We start from the raw sequence: 21,855 nt of genomic DNA on the forward strand, positions 1-21,855 counted from the left end.
TTGAGATCGGACGCCATGTCGCGTTTGGAGAGCCCCTGATGTGCCTAAACAGTGGAAACCCCCCAATTATAACTGAAACCCTAATCCAAACACACCCCTAACCCTAATCCCAACAGTAACCCTAACCACACCTCTAACCATGACACACCCCTAACCCTAATCCCAACCCTATTCCCAACTGTAAATGTAATCTAAACCCTAACTGTAACTTTAGCCCCAACCCTAACCCTAACTTTAGCCCCAACCCAAAGCGTAGCCCTAACCCTAACCCTAGCCCTAACCCTAACCCTAGCCCTAACCCTAGCCCTAACCCTAGCCCTAACCCTAACCCTAACCCTAGCCCTAACCCTAACCCTAGCCCTAACCCTAACCCTAACCCTAGCCCTAACCCTAACCCTAGCCCTAACCCTAACCCTAACCCTAGCCCTAGCCCTAGCCCTAACCCTAGCCCTAGCCCTAGCCCTAACCCTAACCCTAGCCCTAACCCTAACCCTAACCCTAGCGCTAACCCTAGCCCTAACCCTAGCCCTAACCCTAGCCCTAGCCCTAACCCTAGCCCTAACCCTAGCCCTAATGGAAAAATGGAAATAAATACATTTTTTTTATTTTTCCCTAACTAAGGGGGTGATGAAGGGGGGTTTAATTTACTTTTATAGCGGGGGTTTTAGCGGATTTTTATGATTGGCAGCCGTCACACACTGAAAGACGCTTTTTATTGCAAAAAATATTTTTTGCGTTACCACATTTTGAGAGCTATAATTTTTCCATATTTTGGTTCACAGAGTCATGTGAGGTCTTGTTTTTTGCGGGACGAGTTGACGTTTTTATTGGTAACATTTTCGGGCATGTTACATTTTTTGATCGCTTTTTATTCTGATTTTTGTGAGGCAGAATGACCAAAAAACAGCTATTCATGAATTTCTTTTGGGGGAGGCGTTTATACCGTTCCGCGTTTGCTAAAATTGATAAATCAGTTTTATTCTTCGGGTCAGTACGATTACAGCGATACCTCATTTATATAATTTTTTTATGTTTTGGCGCTTTTATACGATAAAAACTATTTTATAGAAAAAATAATTATTTTTGCATCGCTTTATTCTCAGGACTATAACTTTTTTATTTTTTTGCTCATGATGCTGTATGGCGGCTCGTTTTTTGCGGGACAAGATGACGCTTTCAGCGGTACCATGGTTATTTATATCTGTCTTTTTGATCGTGTGTTATTCCACTTTTTGTTCGGCGGTATGATAATAGAGCGTTGTTTTTTGCCTCGTTTTTTTTTTTTTTTTCCTTACGGTGTTTACTGAAGGGGTTAACTAGTGGGCCAGTTTTATAGGTCGGGCCGTTACGGATGCGGTGATACTAAATATGTGTACTTTTATTGTTTTTTTTTATTTAGATAAAGAAATGTATTTATGGGAATAATATATATATATATTTTTTCATTATTTAGAAATATTTTTTTTTATTTTTTTTTACACATTTTGAAATTTTTTTTTTTACTTTTTTACATTGTCCCAGGGGGGGACATCACAGATCGGTGATCTGACAGTTTGCACAGCATTCTGTCAGATCACCGATCTGAGAGCAGTGCAGGCTGCTTCACAGTGCCTGCTCTGAGCAGGCTCTGTGAAGCCACCTCCCTTTCTGCAGGACCCGGATCCGCGGCCATCTTGGATCCGGGTCTGGAGCAGGCAGGGAGGGAGGTAAGACCCTCGCAGCAACGCGATCACATCGCGTTGCTGCGGGGGGCTCAGGGAAGCACGCAGGGAGCCCCCTCCCTGCGCGATGCTTCCCTGCACTGCCGGCACATCGCGATCATGTTTGATCGCGGTGTGCTGGGGGTTAATGTGCCGGGAGCGGTCCGTGACCGCTCCTGGCACATAGTGCCGGATGTCAGCTGCGATAGACAGCTGACACCCGGCCGCGATCCCCCGTGAGCGCCGCCGATCGCGCTGGACGTACTATCCCATCCGTGGTCATAGGGGCCCACCCCACCTCGACGGGATAGTACGTCCGATGTCAGAAAGGGGTTAAAACATATCAAATGTTTAGAAATTCTACTGTGCCTAATAATTTGGAACAGTGCATTTTGAGTTTTTATTCACTTTGGAGATTATACTGTTATCATTGGGAGGTTTCTTCAATAAAATTCGATGTATACTCTAACGGGTGATGACGTTTATTCGACTGACTGTCATTTGCACCGACCATTTAGAAAAATCTGAGAAAAATATAATTTGCATAATGATTTGGAACATGATGTATTATAATTATATGGTTATATAGCTATTTATTTTACAGTACTGATCTAGAAATATTTTGAACAATTAATCCAATAGACACTGACTGTAATATTTCTATATTATTGAAGACATGCCAGGTTAGGGGTGTCCCATTGTGACTATAAGTTTTAAACTTTTGTGCTATTAAATATAGTATATATCATTTATGTTTTAAAATATTTAAATAAAATTTAATACATTTTATCATTCTTGATCATTTGCTTCGTCACAATTGCTATAGGTTCTTGTCTTCCTGTCTTCTACCTGTCCATGAACTGCAGCCTTATTAGATTGAACAATACCTGGACTCCTGGACAGGAAGAGCTGATGTGATATATTTTTTCTAAACATTTGCTCCTGTTTCTATGTAGCAACTATTCAAAAGCAGCAGCTGCTTGGAAAACATTATACTGAACAGTGTAGCTGTGAATACAGCTCTATGCTAAGATAAAGCAGTTACTAGAAAGTGGCAACACTGTTTCTCTCTTTCATTCCTTCCTCATCCTCTCTTTTCTCTGTCCAATGACTTCAAAAGCAAGCTGTAATCTGATTGGTGCTTAAGGAGTACAAGGGGAGAAGTGACTCATAAGTGGAATAAATAGCATATTTCTCTAAAAAAAAGATATATTACTAGCAACCTTATATTTTCTTGTATTATTGATTTATGCAAGGTTTGTAGAAATGGCAGCGACCATTAATGTGAGACATAGATATAAGCAATCTACCTGTGTATCAGTCTATCTATCTCTCTATCTCTCATATCTATCTATTATCTATTTATCTATCTATTGAAAAAAAAGAAAGCACAGCAGCACTATGTATAAGTTTAGGCCATGTGAAAACACAGAAAAACATTAAAAACATATAATCTAGATTATATGTTTCATCTATCATCTATCTATTTTTCAAATCTATCTATTATCTATCTCTCAAATTTATCTATCTATCATCTATTCTATCTCCTATGTATCTATCTATCTATCTATCTATCTATCTATCTATCTATCTATCTATCTATCTATCTATCTATTATCTATATATCCCATATCTATCTTTCTATTATCTATCTATCTATCTATCTATCTATCTATCTATCTATCTATCTATCTATTATCTTTCTATTCTATCTATCTATCATCTATTATCTATCTATCATCTATTATCTATCTATCTATCATCTATCTATCTATCTATCTATCTATCTATCATCTATTATCCATCTATCTATCTATCTATCTATCTATCTATCTATCTATCTATCTATCATCTATCTATCATCTATTATCTATCTATCTATCTATCTATCTATCTATCTATCTATCTATCATCTATTATCTATCTATCATCTATTATCTATCTATCTATCATCTATCTATCTATCTATCTATCTATCTATCATCTATTATCTATCTATCATCTATTATCTATCTATCTATCATCTATCTATTATCCATCTATCTATTATCTATCTATCTATCTATCTATCTATCTATCTATCTATCATCTGTCATCTATCTATCTATCTATCTATCTATCTATTATCCATCTATCTATTATCTATCTATCTATCTATCTATCATCTATTATCTATCTATCATCTATTATCTATCTATCTATCATCTATCTATCTATCATCTATCTATTATCCATCTATCTATTATCTATCTATCTATCTATCTATCTATCTATCATCTATTATCTATCTATCTATCTATCTATCTATCTATCTATCATCTATCTATCATCTATTATCTATCTATCTATCTATCTATCATCTATTATCTATCTATCATCTATTATCTATCTATCTATCATCTATCTATCTATCATCTATTATCTATCTATCATCTATTATCTATCTATCTATCATCTATCTATTATCCATCTATCTATTATCTATCTATCTATCTATCATCTGTCATCTATCTATCTATCATCTATCTATCTATCTATCTATTATCCATCTATCTATTATCTATCTATCTATCTATCATCTATTATCTATCTATCATCTATTATCTATCTATCTATCATCTATCTATCTATCTATCATCTATCTATTATCCATCTATCTATTATCTATCTATCTATCTATCTATCTATCTATCTATCTATCTATCTATCTATCTATCTATCTATCATCTGTCATCTATCTATCTATCATCTATCTATCTATTATCCATCTATCTATTATCTATCTATCTATCTATCTATCTATCTATCATCTATTATCTATCTATCATCTATTATCTATCTATCTATCTATCTATCTATTATCCATCTATCTATCATCTATCTATCTATCTATCTATTATTCTATCTATCTACTATCTATTACCTATTTATCTATCTATCTATCCATCTATTATCTATCTATTTTTCTATCTATCTATCTATCTATCTATCTATCTATCTATCTATCTATCTATCTATCTATCTCCCATCTATCTATCTATCATAATTTTAACTTACCAAGCTTGTAGTTACACTGTTCTTCACATTCCCAAGTTTGATTTTCTCTTTTTCTTTGTTCTTATTTTTCTTCCGTTTACAGCAGCAGCAGCAACAGCAGATTATCAGCAGAAGAATTAAAAAAAGTCCCACAGCAAACAATGTGTAGATGGCCCATCGTGGTACTGGAAAGAATGTGTTAGAATGGATAGATTAGAGTAGAATAATAGCAACCATTCAAAACAGAAAGAAAAACCAACAGGTAAACGTAAAAGGACATTTATTAAACAAAGGTGAAAATAAATTTTTTCCAATAACTCTAAAAGGCATCTTTTCAGTCGCTTTCTTAAATGAAGTGTACAGTTTTTGTTAGAAATATATATTTAAAATAAGCTTATCTTAAGGTGTCCTATGGGTGGAATTCCAATCTATTAGATGAAATGTTTGGGGAAACCCGGCAGTAAGGGTTCAACTTCCTGCCGAGACACCACCTGGGAAATGAAGCATTGCACAATTCCCATTGAAAACAAGGTGGTTGACTATGAAATGAACAATGTTGTTTCTACAAATTGAGCGATGTTCTCCTCTGACTAATAAATGATGTCCGGAATGGAGAATCTACTCTCTAATAACCCAGAGTTCCCAAATCAAGTAGCAGAAAATGTGTTTCCCCAGCCACACCATGTTATGATTGTCGGAATGCTGAGTATTATCATTTTCAGAGTGATGAAATTGATTCAAAACAAACCTCAGAAACAGAAATTGTTGCTCCAATTGATGTATCAAGGTCAGAATATCAGAAATATCTTCATTTCCATGTTAGTGAAATGCACGGAACTCCCTCTGAACTGTAATACTCACATGGAATGCGGTTCAGAATGCCATCGATCCAGGCGATTATCACCGATCCGGTGGAGCTGTGGGTGGTGGAGGCCGACGTAGGGTGCGTTGTATTTGTGCTATTAGTCATTTTTGTGATTGGATAGAGGAACGGTTCCCCCTCCAATGTGCCGAACCTGGAATTAAATTTTACATTGTTACTATATGGAAAGATAGAAAAAAATGAATATATTTATAAGCAGCCCATATGTAATAGCCCAGGAGCTGCAGAAATCTTACAAGACGTCTTCTCCAAAGTTGTAGCTGTAATCAGTGTGGATGTGTTGGAAGTTAAAGGAAGGAAATCACTTCCTGACTAAAAGAAAGGCAGGAACCATGGATGACTCTAAACCTCCTCCTTTGTCCCATAATGTTACCCATTTTCTTCAGTAATGGCTTTTTAGTTCACACGCACTAAGGTTTGTCTGTGATCACTGCCTGCAGCTTGTTTGCATTGCCGAATGGAGGTGGTTGTTCAATGTCTGTATACATGTATACTAAAACATAAAAGCAAAAACAAAGGCAACGGCTCATCTGTCGCAGATTCTGTTGGGTTTAGGAGAAAGATAGCGCTACTTGCAGATCCAGCCAAAACGATGGACACTGTTGCGAAACCCAACAGACGCTATTATAAGACCATGGGATAGGAATGTTGGTGCCACTGTCCATTTTGTGATGGATTCAGTACTTGTTTCACTGCTTCCTCTTATAATGGAGGTATTTTGGATCACAGTGTATGACCCCCAGCAGGGCAGGTCTGTGTGGGACAGAATTCTGAATCTTTTGTCCAGATAGAAATCAATTCAAACATGATCTACAATATTTCTGTTACACGTGTCCCAGGTCCTGGCTCTCCTCCCTTCATGTTGATCCGCCGCTCTCTGTTGTGCTCCACATTGGGCTTTGCAGGTTGACTGGAGTGTAACATTATCTCCCCAGGAGTTTTAAGGCCCATTACGACAGACACCCGTGTCTCCGGATTGTTATTAAAGACTTTATTGAGTTAGTTTCCTCCACCAGTGCATACCGTGTTACTCATCTCTAAGAAGTAAAATGAACATAAACCCTGTGGTCACTAAATAAATGAATAGCAAACATGATTTTAAATAACATAGGGTTCTTAGTAACACTGTTTTTGATAAAAAATAGCATTAAAGTCATCCCACCACGGCAAGGTGACCTTGTTCGGGATGGTCCTACACTATCTAATATTATAAACCTTACCATGTGTCAGATTTGACCTCTGTGTGTGCATTTTGCTTCTTGTAGGTTTTGTATCATTTGTGCAAGCGATGGTGTGGAAATTACATTTAAATAGCATCCCAAGGCCGGTGCCCACAGTTTGGGGCCCAGTCCTTTGTCTGCCCTTAGTCACACACTGAGGTCAACTCTGATACATGGTAAGGTTTTTAATATTAGACAGTGTAGGACCATCCCAATCAGGGTCACCTTGCCATCGTGGGAAGGCTTTCATACTATTTTTGATCAAAAACAGTATTACTAAGAACCCTGTGTTATTTAAATGCACTTTTGTTTTTTATTTATTTAGTTACAGCAGGGTTTATGTTCATTTTGCTTCTTGTAGGTTTTGCATGCTTTATGGCTAATGTGAACATGCGATTTTGTCCTGCATGTATACCAACGTAAACCAAGCTCAATTTTTGTGTTTTTACCTCTATCTCTGCTGCCCTTCTGACTTCCCCACATACATCCTGCTGCTCCCAAGATTCCTGAGAGTGTTGTGTCCTTGTTCTCCACGTGTCATTCTGCCATCTGCAACAATGCTCGGGGCCTATCTACCCACCCGGACCTAGGGCCTGGTGAGTCCACTTTATGAGGTAAGCCATAATAATTTCCATTGACATTTGCAAAATCCGAGTTTTCCAAGACTGTTGTGCAATTATTTTGTTATGGTTTGCCCAGGAGTTCTTTGGCAGTACTTCTAGGGTTAATACTATGTGGCCTCTCCTTGGTTGGAGGAGGGCTATATCTACCCACCTCTGTGCTGTATTGGTTGTCAGTTATACCTCCGTTTTTGGCTGGGCAGCTGACCCCTGTATTTCTGTGCACATTTGCCTGTTTTGTATGTTTGCCTGTGAATGACCTGATCTGTTCCTCGTTTGCTATCTGCCTGTTCACTTTGTACTGTCTACTACACTCTTGGTTTTGACCTCAGCTACGTCCCCTGACTTCCCTCTTACTTGTCCGTCTGGTACTGCTCCGTCTTCTGAATTCCGACCCCGGCTTGTCTCTGACCACTCTACTCGTCCGCCCCTTTTGGCTACCGCGCTGTTCTCTGGCTTCTGACTTCAACTAGTTTTGACACTCCTACAGGCTTGCCTGTCCCGCTATCGTCCCCGGGAGACTGGGACCTTGCTCCGCCTCCAGCCACTCCCCCGGCAGTCACGTGCTGCAGGTCCTGTTCACCTGCAGCACATTCCCAACTGCGCTCACACGTCTCTGTAGGACTTCTCCCCAGGGTTCCCCAGCACATGCCTGGACACATGCAGTCTCTGGTAGTGAGTCAGGTACGGTGTTCATCACATATTTAATGTTTTCAAATGTTGCAATAATTATCAGCTTTCCGTTACTGTTGTGTCACTGTGAAACTTGTATTTATTGGGCACTTCAATATAGTCCTTTGGACACTATACTGGTACATAGTAGGACTGGCCCACCAGAGAACCAGAAGGTCTTCCAGTGGATCCTGCTCGGAAATAAAAATAATAATTGATCCGATACTCCAAGATATCAATTCCTTATAGGTTGAGATCTTTTTGATGATATATGTGCTGTGTGTTCCCTGATAATACCAAAATGCACGTTCTGTGAGGCCAATTTCCTCTGGAGGCCCCAAGTCTGACAGTGATGTAGGTTATACAAAGGTTTACTCTACGGAATAGTCTGGTTGTGTTTTTGCCCTGCAGGACATGAAACATTTCCCTGCATTTCAGGGTTATGCATAAGTGTCAGTTCACTCTACTCATAACATCTGTCCTGTCATATTCACACTACCTGTCACCTACATACAGTAAAGTTGGAACTGTAATAATCTTAAAGGACCAGCCTTTTATGGGCCTTCAGAACAATTTTTCTTTCCATTCTTCATTATTGTATTCCAAAAGCCAGAACCATTTTATTTTTTCTTGTCGACATAAGGAGGCTTATTTTTTATTGCACGAATTGCAGAAATACACCATTTTGGGATGCTTGTAATTTATTAACTTGCAATAACTTTTTATAGAGGGATTAAAAAAGAGCAATTTTGCCATTGTTTATGTATTACATTTTATGACAGTCACCCTGCGAAACATAACTGTACCTACAGCGTAAAGTGTAAGTCCATATATATTTGGACAGAGACAACATTTTTCTAATTTTGGTTATAGACATTACCACAATGAATTATAAACAAAACAATTCAGATGCAGTTGAAGGTCAGTCTTTCAGCTTTCATTTGAGGGTATATACATTAAAATTGGATGAAGGGTTTAGGAGTTTCAGCTCCTTAACATGTGCCACACTGTTTTTAAAGGGACCAAAAGTAATTGAACAATTGACTCCAAGGCTATTTCACGGACAGGTATGTGCAATCCCTTCGTTATGTAATTCTAAATTAAGCAGATAAAAGGCCTGGAGTTGATTTGAGGTGTGATGCTTGCATTTGGAAGGTTTTGCTGTGAAGTAAACATGTGGTCAAAGGAGCTCTCCATGCAGGTGAAACAAGCCATTCTTAAGCTGCAGAAACAGAAAAAAAAATACATCTGAAAAATTGCTACAATATTAGGAGAGGCAAAATCTACAGTTTGGTACATCCTGAGAAAGAAAGAAAGCACTGGTGAACTCCTCAATGCAAAAAGACCTGGGCGCCCACGGAAGACAACAGTGGTGGATGATCGCAGAATAATCTCCATGGTGAAGAGAAACCCCTTCACAACAGCCAACCAAGTGAACAACACTCTCCAGGAGGTCGGCGTATCAATATCCAAATCTACCATAAAGACAAGACTGCATGAAAGTAAATACAGAGGGTTCACTGCACGGTGCAAGCCACTCATAAGCATCAAGAATAAAAAGGCTAAAAAACATCTAAAAAAGCCAGCACAGTTCTGGAAGAACATTCTTTGGACAGATGAAACCAAGATCAACCTCTACTAGAATGATGGAAAGAGAAAAGTATGGCGAAGGCGAGGTACAGCTCATGATCCAAAGCATACCACATCATCTGTAAAACACGGCGGAGGCAGTGTGATGGCTTGGGCATGTATGGCTGCCAGTGGCACTGGGTCACTAGTGTTTATTGATGATGTGACACAGGACAGAAGCAGCCGAATGAATTCTGAGGTATTCAGAGCCGCCATACTGTGTGCTCAGATCCAGCCAAATGCAGCCAAACTGATCGGTCGTCGTTTCATACTACAGATGGACAATGACCCAAAACATGAAGCTAAAGCAACCCAGGAGTTTATTAAAGCAAAGAAGTGGAGTATTCTTGAATGGCCATGTCAGTCACCTGATCTCAACCCAACTGAGCAGCATTTCACTTGTTAAAGACTAAACTTCAGACAGAAAGGCCCACAAACAAACAGCAACTGAAAACCACCGCAGTGAAGGCCTGGCAGAGCACCAAAAAGGAGGAAACACAGCGTCTGGTGATGTCCATGAGTTCAAGACTTCAGGCAGTCATTGCCAACAAAGGGTTTTCAACCAAGTACTAGAAAGAAACATTTTTTTTTATTATTTACCATAATCAGTCCAATTACTTTTGGTCCCTTTAAAAACAGGGTGGCACATGTTAAGGAGCTGAAACTCCTAAACCCTTCATCCAATTTTAATGTGGATACCCTCAAATGAAAGCTGAAAGTCTGAACTTCAGCTGCATCTGAATTGTTTTGTTTAAAATTCATTGTGGTAATGTCTATAACCAAAATTAGAAAAATGTTGTGCAAGATACAAACATTATTAACAGCTGAGGAGTGGAGTACCTTTAAAGAAAAGGTGGACAAAGAAAGTGTGAAATTACGCAATGACCTAGAAGAGATCAAAAGGAGGAAGTGGAATAGAGATCTAGAGGACTACGAAATAGGGCATATATATACTTGGCAAAAGGAGAGCAGTAAACCCGTCTGGAAAAAGAAAGGTGGCTGTAATGATAACCACATGAGCAATGTTAATGAGAAATTGACTAATAATGACATTATTTCCCATAGACCAGGACAATGGTATGGAAGGACAATCAAGCGCAAGAGGAGAGGAGGCAAATGTCATCATCGGTACCAAAAGAAAACCAGAAAGGAACAGATCACAGCCACAAAGACAAGCAACCTCCAAGAAAAAGGATCAGAACTTGTAATTAATATCTCCAACAAGGTATTAACCCCTACACAAATTTCAATCTTGAGTAGAGGACTGTCATTTGCCCCATGTACACACACAGAGTGGTTTGACCTACAAGTAGACATGGAGAGGTTCTTCAGATCGATAAAACTTAAAGAATGGTTCCATGATAAGAACATAGTGAACAAAACAGGGGGTAGTGAATTTGACTCAAAAAATTTGGGGTTGAGACAAAGTAGTGACTTTGTACCGCCTACAAATTCAGCCATCATTTGTTAGGGTTGGCGGAACGCACCAAATATATTGTTTATTAAACGGAATTGGTGCATTCGCAACCCGGGATCCACCGTGCAGGAAAGTACCTGCTGCTAAATAATGGCGGCTCTATATGGCGGTATATACCAACTCTGTTAGCTTCACAGAGTAACCGCGAGAGGTGAGCTCTGTGCCCTGTTAGACTTTCACAGAGGCACAGGCCAACTACCCAGATGTGAGCAGTGAGTGGTCATGCATGCATACTCAATCTCCTCGCCAGAGGAGCCAGCATTCTAGGGGCTTATTTCAGCCGGGTCCCTGAACACATTTATACACAATCTCCTCGCCGGAGGTGCCAGCATTCTAGGGGCTTATTTCAGCCGGGTCCCTGAACACATACAAACACATGACCATATTGGCGCAAAGCATATAGCAAAAGACGATACTAGCGCATGGCCGTGCGGTCATGCGCAGTTTATATAGTTGCAGCACAGGAAGCTGCTACTGAAGTTTTTGCCCTTTCAGGACCTTCCAGAAGGACCAATGGAAAGTGCTGCAGTACCTGAGCATGTTTTGCCCTTTCAGGACCTTCCAGAAGGACCAATGGAATGTACTGCAGCACCTGAGCATGTGACTGAACATGTGGCCCTCGACCTCCAATGGGAGACCCTGCCCTGGGCATGCTCAGTGTGAGTAAACAAGGACTTAGTCCCAGAGAGGTTCGCTCGCCGCAGATCAGTGCAGGGTACCATAGGAAAGCCAGAAAAGGCAGTAGTGACCCTATGCACCGAATCAGCCCCAGCGAGACGCTGGGAGCGACGTCTCCGCTGAGCAGAGCCCACTGCGGCCGACACCGAATGGGAGACCGCAGCAGACACGGATTGAGATTCCCCCTGTGCAGCAGAGGAAACTCGACTCCTAACATTACCCCCCCTCCTAGGGCCCCCCCCCCCTCCTTGAGCCTCACTACGCTCAAAAGCTGCGATAAGCAGCGGAGCCCGAATGTGCTCCACAGGCTCCCAGGTTCTATCCTCTGGGCCGTGACCCTTCCAGTCCACCAGATAAAATTTCTTGCCACGTACCACCTTGCACCCCACAATAGCATTCACCTCAAACTCATCCGTGGATGAACCCGATGTCCCAGCAGATGACTCGGAAAACCGGGACAAATGAACGGGCTTTAAGAGGGAAACGTGGAAAGTATGGGCGATACCAAGGCGTGGAGGAATAGCCAAACGGTAGACCACAGGGTTGACCTGTTCCAGAACCTTAAACGGGCCAATGTAGCGAGGCGCAAACTTAGTGGACTCAACTCGCAGCCTGATGTTACGGGCGGAGAGCCACACTAAGTCGCCAGGAGCAAAGACCGGAGCGGGGCGCCGGTGTGTATCAGCCGAAACCCTCATTCTCTCCTTGGAGGCCCAGATGGCATCCTGTGTGCGGTCCCAGATGTCACGTGCCTCCACCGCCCAGTCTGCCACCCTAGAATCGGTGGATGACACGGGCATGGGCACAGGGACACGCGGATGCTGGCCGTAATTAAGGAGAAAAGGAGTTTGACCAGTGGAATCGGCTATGGCATTGTTCAGGGCAAATTCCGCCCAAGGTAGCAAAGATGCCCAGTCATCCTGCCTAGCAGAGACGAAATGTCGCAAATATGTCACCAGAGTCTGGTTGGTTCTCTCCACCAACCCATTCGTCTCGGGATGGTATGCAGAGGAGAGGTTTAACTCTATGCTGAGTAAACGGCAGAGCTCTCTCCAAAACCGAGATGCGAACTGGGGACCCCGATCGCTGACAATCTTATCAGGCATACCATGCAAACGGAAAACGTGTTTAATGAACAACACCGCCAAGGGCCCGTGCTGAGGGTAACCGAGGAAGCGGCACCAAATGCACCATCTTGGAGAAGTGGTCGGTGACAACCCAAATAATGGAGCAGCCACGCGACTTGGGTAGACCCACCACAAAGTCCATCCCGACCATCTCCCAGGGCCTGTCTGCCTCCGGTAGAGGGTAAAGCAACCCAGCAGGCCGTTGCCGAGGAGACCGATTCTGGGCGCAAGAAACGCACGCCTGAATATAGTCCTTGACATCTCGGGCCATATGCGGCCACCAGTATGTTCTCGCCAGAAGCTCAGATGTCCTCTTGGTCCCAAAATGCCCACCCACTCTGGAGGAGTGAGCCCAAGAGAGAACCTCCGGTCGCAAGTTAGCTGGTACGAAAGTCTTGCCCGGGGGCACAGACTCTAGCGAAACCGGAGCTACAGTTCTCAGGCTCTCAGAAGGGACAATAAGCCGAGGCTCCTCCTCCTCCTCCTCCAATGACACCACGGAGCGGGAGAGCGTCAGCACGAACGTTCTTCTCCCCGGAGAGGAAATGGAGAGTAAAATGGAACCGGGAGAAGAACAGGGACCATCTAGCCTGGCGAGAATTCAGCCGCTGGGCCGTTTGCAGATACACCAAGTTCTTGTGGTCAGTGAAGACTTGGAAGGGAAAGCGAGCTCCCTCCAAGAGATGTCTCCACTCTGAAAAAGCCAACTTCATGGCCAGCAACTCCCTGTCCCCGATGGAATAATTCCTCTCCGCTGGTGTGAAGGTCTTGGAGAAGAAGAAGCAAGGATGCTTCCGACCTTGAGCATCCTTTTGGAAAAGGACTGCTCCAGCACCAACGGATGAGGCATCCACCTCCAAGATAAATGGCTTATCAACATCGGGGCGATGTAGGATGGGAGCGCTAGCGAAGTGTGACTTGATCGAGAGAAAGGCTTTTGAGACCTCCTCTGACCACAACTTGGGATTTGCTCCCTTCTTGGTGAGGGCAACCAAGGGAGCTACCAAAGTTGAGAAGTGTGGAATGAACTGGCGATAGTAATTAATGAACCCCATAAAGCGCTGCACCGCTTTAAGAGAATGGGGTTCTTGCCAGTACATTACAGCCTGTAGCTTGGCAGGATCCATAGCCAAACCCTGGGCAGAGATGATATAACCAAGGAAAGGCAAGGACTCCTGCTCAAACACACACTTCTCCAACTTGGCGTAGAGGGAGTTTGCCCGTAAGAGGTCGAAGACTTTGCGAACATCTCTCCGATGGGAGTCAATATCTGGAGAGAAGATGAGAATATCATCCAGATAGACTACGACCGAGGTGGTGAGCATATCCCGGAAGATGTCGTTCACAAAGTCTTGGAAAACGGCTGGGGCATTACAGAGCCCGAAGGGCATCACCAGATATTCATAGTGCCCATCCCTGGTGTTAAAAGCCGTCTTCCATTCATCCCCCTCACGGATGCGAATCAGGTTGTAAGCACCCCGCAGATCTAACTTTGTAAATACCCTCGCTCCCCGTAGCCTATCAAACAGCTCAGATATCAGGGGTAGTGGGTACTTGTTCTTAACGGTGATGGCGTTAAGACCCCTGTAGTCTATGCATGGACGTAAGTCTCCAGTCTTCTTCTGTACGAAGAAGAACCCTGCCCCTGCCGGTGACACTGACTTCCTAATGAATCCTCTTGCCAGATTCTCCTGGATGTACTGGGACATTGCCTCCGTCTCCGGGAGAGATAACGGATAGACTCGACCCCGGGGAGGCTCAGCACCAGGCAAGAGGTCAATAGGACAGTCATAGGGGCAGTGAGGCGGAAGGGTCTCCGCAGCTCTTTTGGAGAACACGTCTGCATAGGGCCAATAGTGCTTGGGGAGAGAGGAAAGATCTGCGGGTACCTGTGTAGTAGCAACCTGAACGCACTCCCTCAGACATCTACCCTCGCAAGATTTACTCCAACCCAAAATTCTCCCAGAGGACCACTCAATATGAGGAGAATGGTAGCGAAGCCATGGTATCCCCAACAGGACCTCATCAATTCCCTCAGGAATGACTAATAGGGAGATTATCTCCTGATGTGATGGAGACACAGATAGCGTGAAAGGAATGGTTTGGTGGGTAATCTGTGAAGGTAGTGTTGACCCATTTACCACTCGTTACCGGCTTGGCGAGCATCACCAAGGGTATTGCGTGACGCTGGGCAAAAGCGGAAGACATAAAGTTACCCTCTGCCCCAGAATCCACGCATAGCTCGACCATAAGAGTGGATGGGCCTATGGTAATTGTCCCCTTGAAGGACAACTTTGAGGCAAACGTCGCCGTGTCTAGTGTACCTCCTCCAACTGCCACTAGACGCTGACGTTTCCCCGACCGCTGAGGACCCTTGGAGGCAAGGTGTCCTGACTGCTGGCAAACATGACGGACCTTATGTGCACGGGCAGACTGAGACTTGGATCCCGCTCGTGTCACCTCTAAGGCCTCATGTGACTCGGATGCCTGGACTGGAGATTCCAAAGGTTTGGCGAAGGTGGGAGCCAGCCGAAACCTCTGCCTACACTGGGCTTGCTCCAACCTCCGCTCGTTAAAACGGAGGTCAATAAGAGTAGATACGGCTATGAGCTCCTCCAGTGTGGCGGGAATCTCCCTAGTGGCCAAAGCGTCCTTCACATGGTCAGCCAGCCCCCTCCAAAATACGGGAATGAGGGTTTTATCTGGCCATTCCAACTCAGACGCTAATGTCCGGAAGTGAACAGCAAAATGGCTGACCATGGTTGAACCCTGAGTCAAAGCCAGCAGTTGGAGCGCTGTATCATGGGTGACTTGAGGTCCTAAAAAGACCTGTTTCAGAGTGTCCAGAAACCTAGGAACACTCCGCACCACATGATCGTTGCGCTCCCACAGCGGCGTAGCCCACTCCAACGCTCTGTCCGACAGGAGAGAGATTATGAATCCCACCTTTGCCCGCTCAGTAGGGAAACGTGCAGCCAGAAGCTCGAGGTGTATACCACATTGGCTCACGAAACCCCTACAGGACTTACTGTCCCCAGAGTATCTCTCAGGCAAAGGAAGGTGAGATAGGGTCGGAACAGAGGTGGCAGTGGGTAAAGCTGCTGCAGCCACGCTAGCAGCCTGAACAGCTATTGCGGTAACATCCACCGCCGAGGTTGCACGCTCAAGAGACGCCAACCGGCCCTCCAGCAGCTGGATGTACCCCTGCAATCGCTGTTCATCCGCCATTACTTAGCCAGATCCTGGCGCTAGTATACTGTTAGGGTTGGCGGAACGCACCAAATATATTGTTTATTAAAAGGAATTGGTGCGTTCGCAACCCGGGATCCACCGTGCAGGAAAGTACCTGCTGCTAAATAATGGCGGCTCTATATGGCGGTATATACTAACTCTGTTAGCTTCACAGAGTAACCGCGAGAGGTGAGCTCTGTGCCCTGTTAGACTTTCACAGAGGCACAGGCCAACTACCCAGATGTGAGCAGTGAGTGGTCATGCATGCATACTCAATCTCCTCGCCAGAGGAGCCAGCATTCTAGGGGCTTATTTCAGCCGGGTCCCTGAACACATTTATACACAATCTCCTCGCCGGAGGTGCCAGCATTCTAGGGGCTTATTTAAGCCGGGTCCCTGAACACATACAAACACATGACCATATTGGCGCAAAGCATATAGCAAAAGACGATACTAGCGCATGGCCGTGCGGTCATGCGCAGTTTATATAGTTGCAGCACAGGAAGCTGCTACTGAAGTCTTTGCCCTTTCAGGACCTTCCAGAAGGACCAATGGAAAGTGCTGCAGTACCTGAGCATGTTTTGCCCTTTCAGGACCTTCCAGAAGGACCAATGGAATGTACTGCAGCACCTGAGCATGTGACTGAACATGTGGCCCTCGACCTCCAATGGGAGACCCTGCCCTGGGCATGCTCAGTGTGAGTAAACAAGGACTTAGTCCCAGAGAGGCTCGCTCGCCGCAGATCAGTGCAGGGTACCATAGGAAAGCCAGAAAAGGCAGTAGTGACCCTATGCACCGAATCAGCCCCAGCGAGACGCTGGGAGCGACGTCTCCGCTGAGCAGAGCCCACTGCGGCCGACACCGAATGGGAGACCGCAGCAGACACGGATTGAGATTCCCCCTGTGCAGCAGAGGAAACTCGACTCCTAACATCATTAATGCATTTGAGACAGCAGTGAAGAGAGATATAGAAGAAATTAGAGATGGGGCTTCTGAGAAATTTAAACACCCTAATATCTCAGGGGAGGAATATAGGGCATTACAAGAACTTGTCCATGATGACGACATCATAATAAAGCCCGCGGATAAGGGTGGTGCTGTCGTTATCATGGACAAGGGAAAATATATTGCAGAAATTAACCGACAACTAAGAGATGAGATGGTATATCAGAGATTAGACGGTGACCCTAAATTTGGTATAATGTGGGAAATTAATGACTGTCTAAAAGAAGCACTAGAAAATCAAATCATCGATCAAGAACTAAAAAATTTTTTGACTATAGAATTCCCTAGAACTCCGGTACTGTACATAACCCCGAAGATCCATAAATCACTAGTCGACCCTCCTGGGCGACCAATAGTGTCGGGGGTGGACTCTGTGTTTAGCAGGATAGGTACTTTTTTGGACAAAATCCTTAACCCCATAGCAAAGAAGTCAAAATCGTATATCCAAGATACCACTGATTTCCTGAATAAATTGGAGGCTATTAAATTAGAGAGTGAGGTGATCTTGGTATCATTTGATGTCATCTCACTCTATACATCAATTGAGCACAACTCAGGAATTAAGGCAATTGAAAAGAAATTAAATTTACTCGGGATATCAGTGATAGGAAAGACATTTCTGATAAGGCTGTTAGAGATAATTTTAAGGCGGAGCTACTTCCTGTTTGGTGACACATTTTACTCACAAAAACGCGGTACAGCGATGGGGGCTAATATGGCCCCCGCATACGCAAATCTGGTCATGAGTGTCCTGGAGGAGGACCTCGTCTATGTGTCCCACCACTTCCGGCATGTGCTGGTGTGGTGGAGATACATAGACGATGTCTTCCTCCTATGGAAGGGCACGGAAAAAGAATTGGAAGATTTCCATCAATATCTGAATGGAATAGATGAGACCATTAAGTTCACAGTAATCTCTTCCAGAACAAATATACAGTTTCTGGATGTGTCGGTCAAATTGAACAATGGAGAACTGACAACTACTTTATTCGTGAAAGAAACTGATAGAAATAATCTCCTTATCTATGATAGTCAACACCCCCGTAACATGGTGAGGTCAATCCCTCTTAGCCAACTTCTAAGGGTACGTAGAATTGTGAAAGAGGAAGGGGAAATAGATGGTGTTATGGATACTTTAGCAAAAAATTCTTGAAGAGGGGGTATCCACAAGGAGTGATCAATATTGCTAAAGAAGCTGCCTCAAACAAAGATCGGAAAGAGCTGTTGGAAAAAGACAGACAATATAGAAAGAGACCACTGACTAGAATACCATGTGTAATGACATATACGGAGGAAAGTGGAAACATAGCGGGGATAATCAAAAAACACTGGGGTATGTTAACAAGCTGTTTACCAGAAATAAAAGAATTTAAAGAGCCCCCATTGTTCTCGTACAGTAGGAGTAAGAACATTAAGGACTATGTGGTAAAATCGGATATTGGGCCCCTAAAAACCAAAAGCCAGACCACTCTAACTGGGGGGAGTCAAAAGGGCTGCTTTCCGTGTTTATCGTGTGTCAATTGTAAATACATGCTAAAGGGATCTACATTCAAACACCCAGGTACAAACAAAGAATACACTATCAAACAATTCCTAACATGTAACTCAGATTATGGGATTTATCTGTTGGAGTGTCCATGTAAACTATGGTACATAGGGGAAACGACTTGTGAATTGAAGGTACGCATTAATAACCATAGACACTCAATTAGGAAAAAACGAGTAGACCTCCCAGTCTCAAAACACTTCACAGAGTTGGGACATACCGAGAAAGATCTCAAATTTAGGATTATAGACAGGGTCCCCATACAAAGGAGAGGGGGAGATAGAGTGAGCCTTTTAAAAAAAACAAGAATTAAAATGGATATATATGCTTAACACCCTGAAGCCAAAGGGGCTGAATGTAGAATTTAAAATCCACCCTAATATGTACTAGCCCTATAAGTATACCCCTAAGAATCGGATATATGGGGATCCCTAGTGTTGGAGTATTGTATACAGATGAATTATATGAATTTGATATGGAGCTCCAATTTTAACACTATTTTATTTTATATTATCTTAGTGATATCTTCACGCCCAGCAACTTGCAAGTAGTCCTTGGCCTGCCAACAGGTGGAACACAACCACATGGAGGATGAAAGAATAATAAACAAAAATATAATATCCTTATTTCTTATCTTCATTGATTAGTTGTAACAATTTTTTTGTCTCATCTCTGTTCATAATTAGTCATGGTTGTCGGCCGATCACATTGTCTCAGTAGTATAAATAAAGCATGCGTAATATAAAACTGTGGTACATGGAAGTTTATTTTGGGAATAGGATGGTTGGCAACAATAAATCACTTATGTGGACCCCCCTAGGACGACAATATGGCCACCAAGGGCTGTGTGTCAAATAGGAGGGACATGGACAAGCGGAGGGGCCTGAAGAAGGTGTCATTCGTTGTGTCAGAGTGAAAAGGAATGCCGTATAACCAGTACTTACCATTAAAAAATAAAATATAGTTTATAAATGAATCACTTATATGGACCCCCATAGGGTGACAATATGGCCTTGAAGGGCTGTGTGTCAAATGGGAGGGACATTGACAAATGGATGTAGCCTGAATAGGGTGTCATCCATTATGTCAGAGTGCAAAACCACATTGTAACAATTAGAGACTATCTATCAATAGAATATATAGTTGGAGATACATCTCACAACTGAAATAGATGTACCGCAGCATAGGGATTAAAAAACTGATAGTGGCTGGGCGCCTGGCGTTGAGAGACGCATCTTGCCACATTCAAGATGGCGTCCCGGCGCTGACAAGCGGCGAGTGCGCATGCGCTAAGAGAAACTGACTAGGGAAGGACTGGGATTGGCCGGCAGCGTATGACAGAGAAATGACGCAGTGACATGCGCAGTAGAGGAGAGAGGACGCCGAGAATGGTAGATGTAGCGTCCTCCATGTGGTTTTGACCGATGTATGGTGGGGTAAGGAATTTTTACGTTATATATATATATATATATATATATATTAGTTATGGATTTCACCATTCACATGACATCATTTTTCTGCAGGTAGACACCAAATGTATAAGATACTTAAAATACAGATTCTGGGGTATAGATGTCTGCTTGATCATTTTGTCTTTTCATTTTTGTTAAGCAGGATGAGCAAACACCAATTTTGACTGTCTTTTGATCTTTTTTATTGACATTGATCACCATAAAGGATAAATAATAGGTGTAGAGAGCGATACCAAATATGTACGGTTCTTTGTTTACATAATAATGGGGAACCCCTTTAACGCTTAACTATTCGAGGACCTATTGGCAGAGAGCTATGGTTGGTTCCTATGTAAACAACAAAGTTTACCATTACCTTCACAACATTTTTTTTATGTGTTTGCCCTTTCATTTATTACATATGCAGCCTGTCCTACCCCTCTCACACCCTGCCTTGTACCAGTTTTACAGGAATTCTGCACATTCCTCTTGCTTTTTGTCATTCTGTCTATAAAGCCTTTTGTTTACTTTTCCATAGCGGATCCTCCTTCTGATAACTACTGGCTTCTAATCACGGAAAGTAGAGAAACAACGAGTGCAAATAGCAATCATATATTAGATCAGGCACTGGCACCTATGAAGACACTGGCATACCAGCAAAATCAAAATTGCTACCCGTCCTACCTCGGAGTCGCCTTCTTTTCCCAGTGGCGTAACTATAAAGCGATGGGCCCTGGTGCAAAATTTGGACCTGCCTCCCCATCTGCATTTTGGTCAGATGTATGATCCTTTGTAGGGTTCTAAATCCTATAAGTACATACAAGTTCCTCCTCCCCCTCCTCCATTATGCAGTAATGTCCCCCATCCTGGGCTCCTTCCTAGTATATATGTCGCCCATCCCAGTATACTGTATATGTTATGACCTCCATCCTGGTATTTATGTTCCTCATCCTCGGCCCATTCTGGTATATATGCTCCCTGTCCTGGAATATATGTTCCTAATCCTGGGCCCCATCCTGGTATATATTTTCCCCATCCTGATGTACATGATCCCCATCTTGGTATACTGTATATGTTTCCCATCCTGGTGTAAATGATCCCAATCCTGGCATATATGTTCCCCCTCCTGGGCCCATCTTGATACAGTATATATGTTCCCCATCCTGGTGTATATATTCTCCGTCCTGGTATATATGTTCCCCATCCTGGTGTATATATTCTCCCTCCTGGTATATATGTTCCCTATCCTGGTTTATATATGTTCCCCATCCTTGCATATATGTTCCAAATCTTGGTATATACTGTATGTTGCCCATTCTGGTATATATACCCCATCCTGGTATACATTTCCCTTTGCTGAGCCCCAACCTGGTATATACTGTATGTCCTCCATCCTGATATGTATGTTCATTATCCTGGGCCCCATCCTGTTATATATGTCCCTTATCCTTGGAACCATCCTGGTTTATGTATTCTCCATCCTAGGCTCTTCCTGTTATTTGTCCCCTATTCTGGCGCTCTTCTTTAATGCCGAAAAAAAAAAGACACAATTACACTCACCTTCCCTCCGCTGCATGGCG

The 21,855-nt window shown here is 43.1% G+C and overlaps 1 protein-coding gene across 2 annotated transcripts in view; it reads right to left on the reverse strand.

Annotated features, from left to right (window-relative positions):
* SYT8 (synaptotagmin 8) overlaps positions 1-21,855 on the reverse strand; it is a 62,692-nt gene that overhangs the window by 20,267 nt on the left and 20,570 nt on the right. The window contains exons 1-3 of one of the 2 annotated variants that reach the window (XM_069740528.1): positions 5,856-5,885; positions 5,598-5,752; positions 4,758-4,921 (exon numbers count right to left, since the gene is read on the reverse strand). In XM_069740528.1, the coding sequence (XP_069596629.1) occupies positions 4,758-4,921; positions 5,598-5,706 (273 nt within the window). In that variant the 5' untranslated portion in view covers positions 5,707-5,752; positions 5,856-5,885. Of the gene's footprint in view, positions 1-4,757; positions 4,922-5,597; positions 5,753-5,855; positions 5,886-21,855 lie in introns of those variants that run through there. The other variant, XM_069740527.1, reaches the window with a different exon arrangement.

This window comes from Ranitomeya imitator, chromosome 9 (assembly GCF_032444005.1).
Source record: "Ranitomeya imitator isolate aRanImi1 chromosome 9, aRanImi1.pri, whole genome shotgun sequence".
Classification (NCBI taxonomy): Eukaryota; Metazoa; Chordata; class Amphibia; order Anura; family Dendrobatidae; genus Ranitomeya; species Ranitomeya imitator.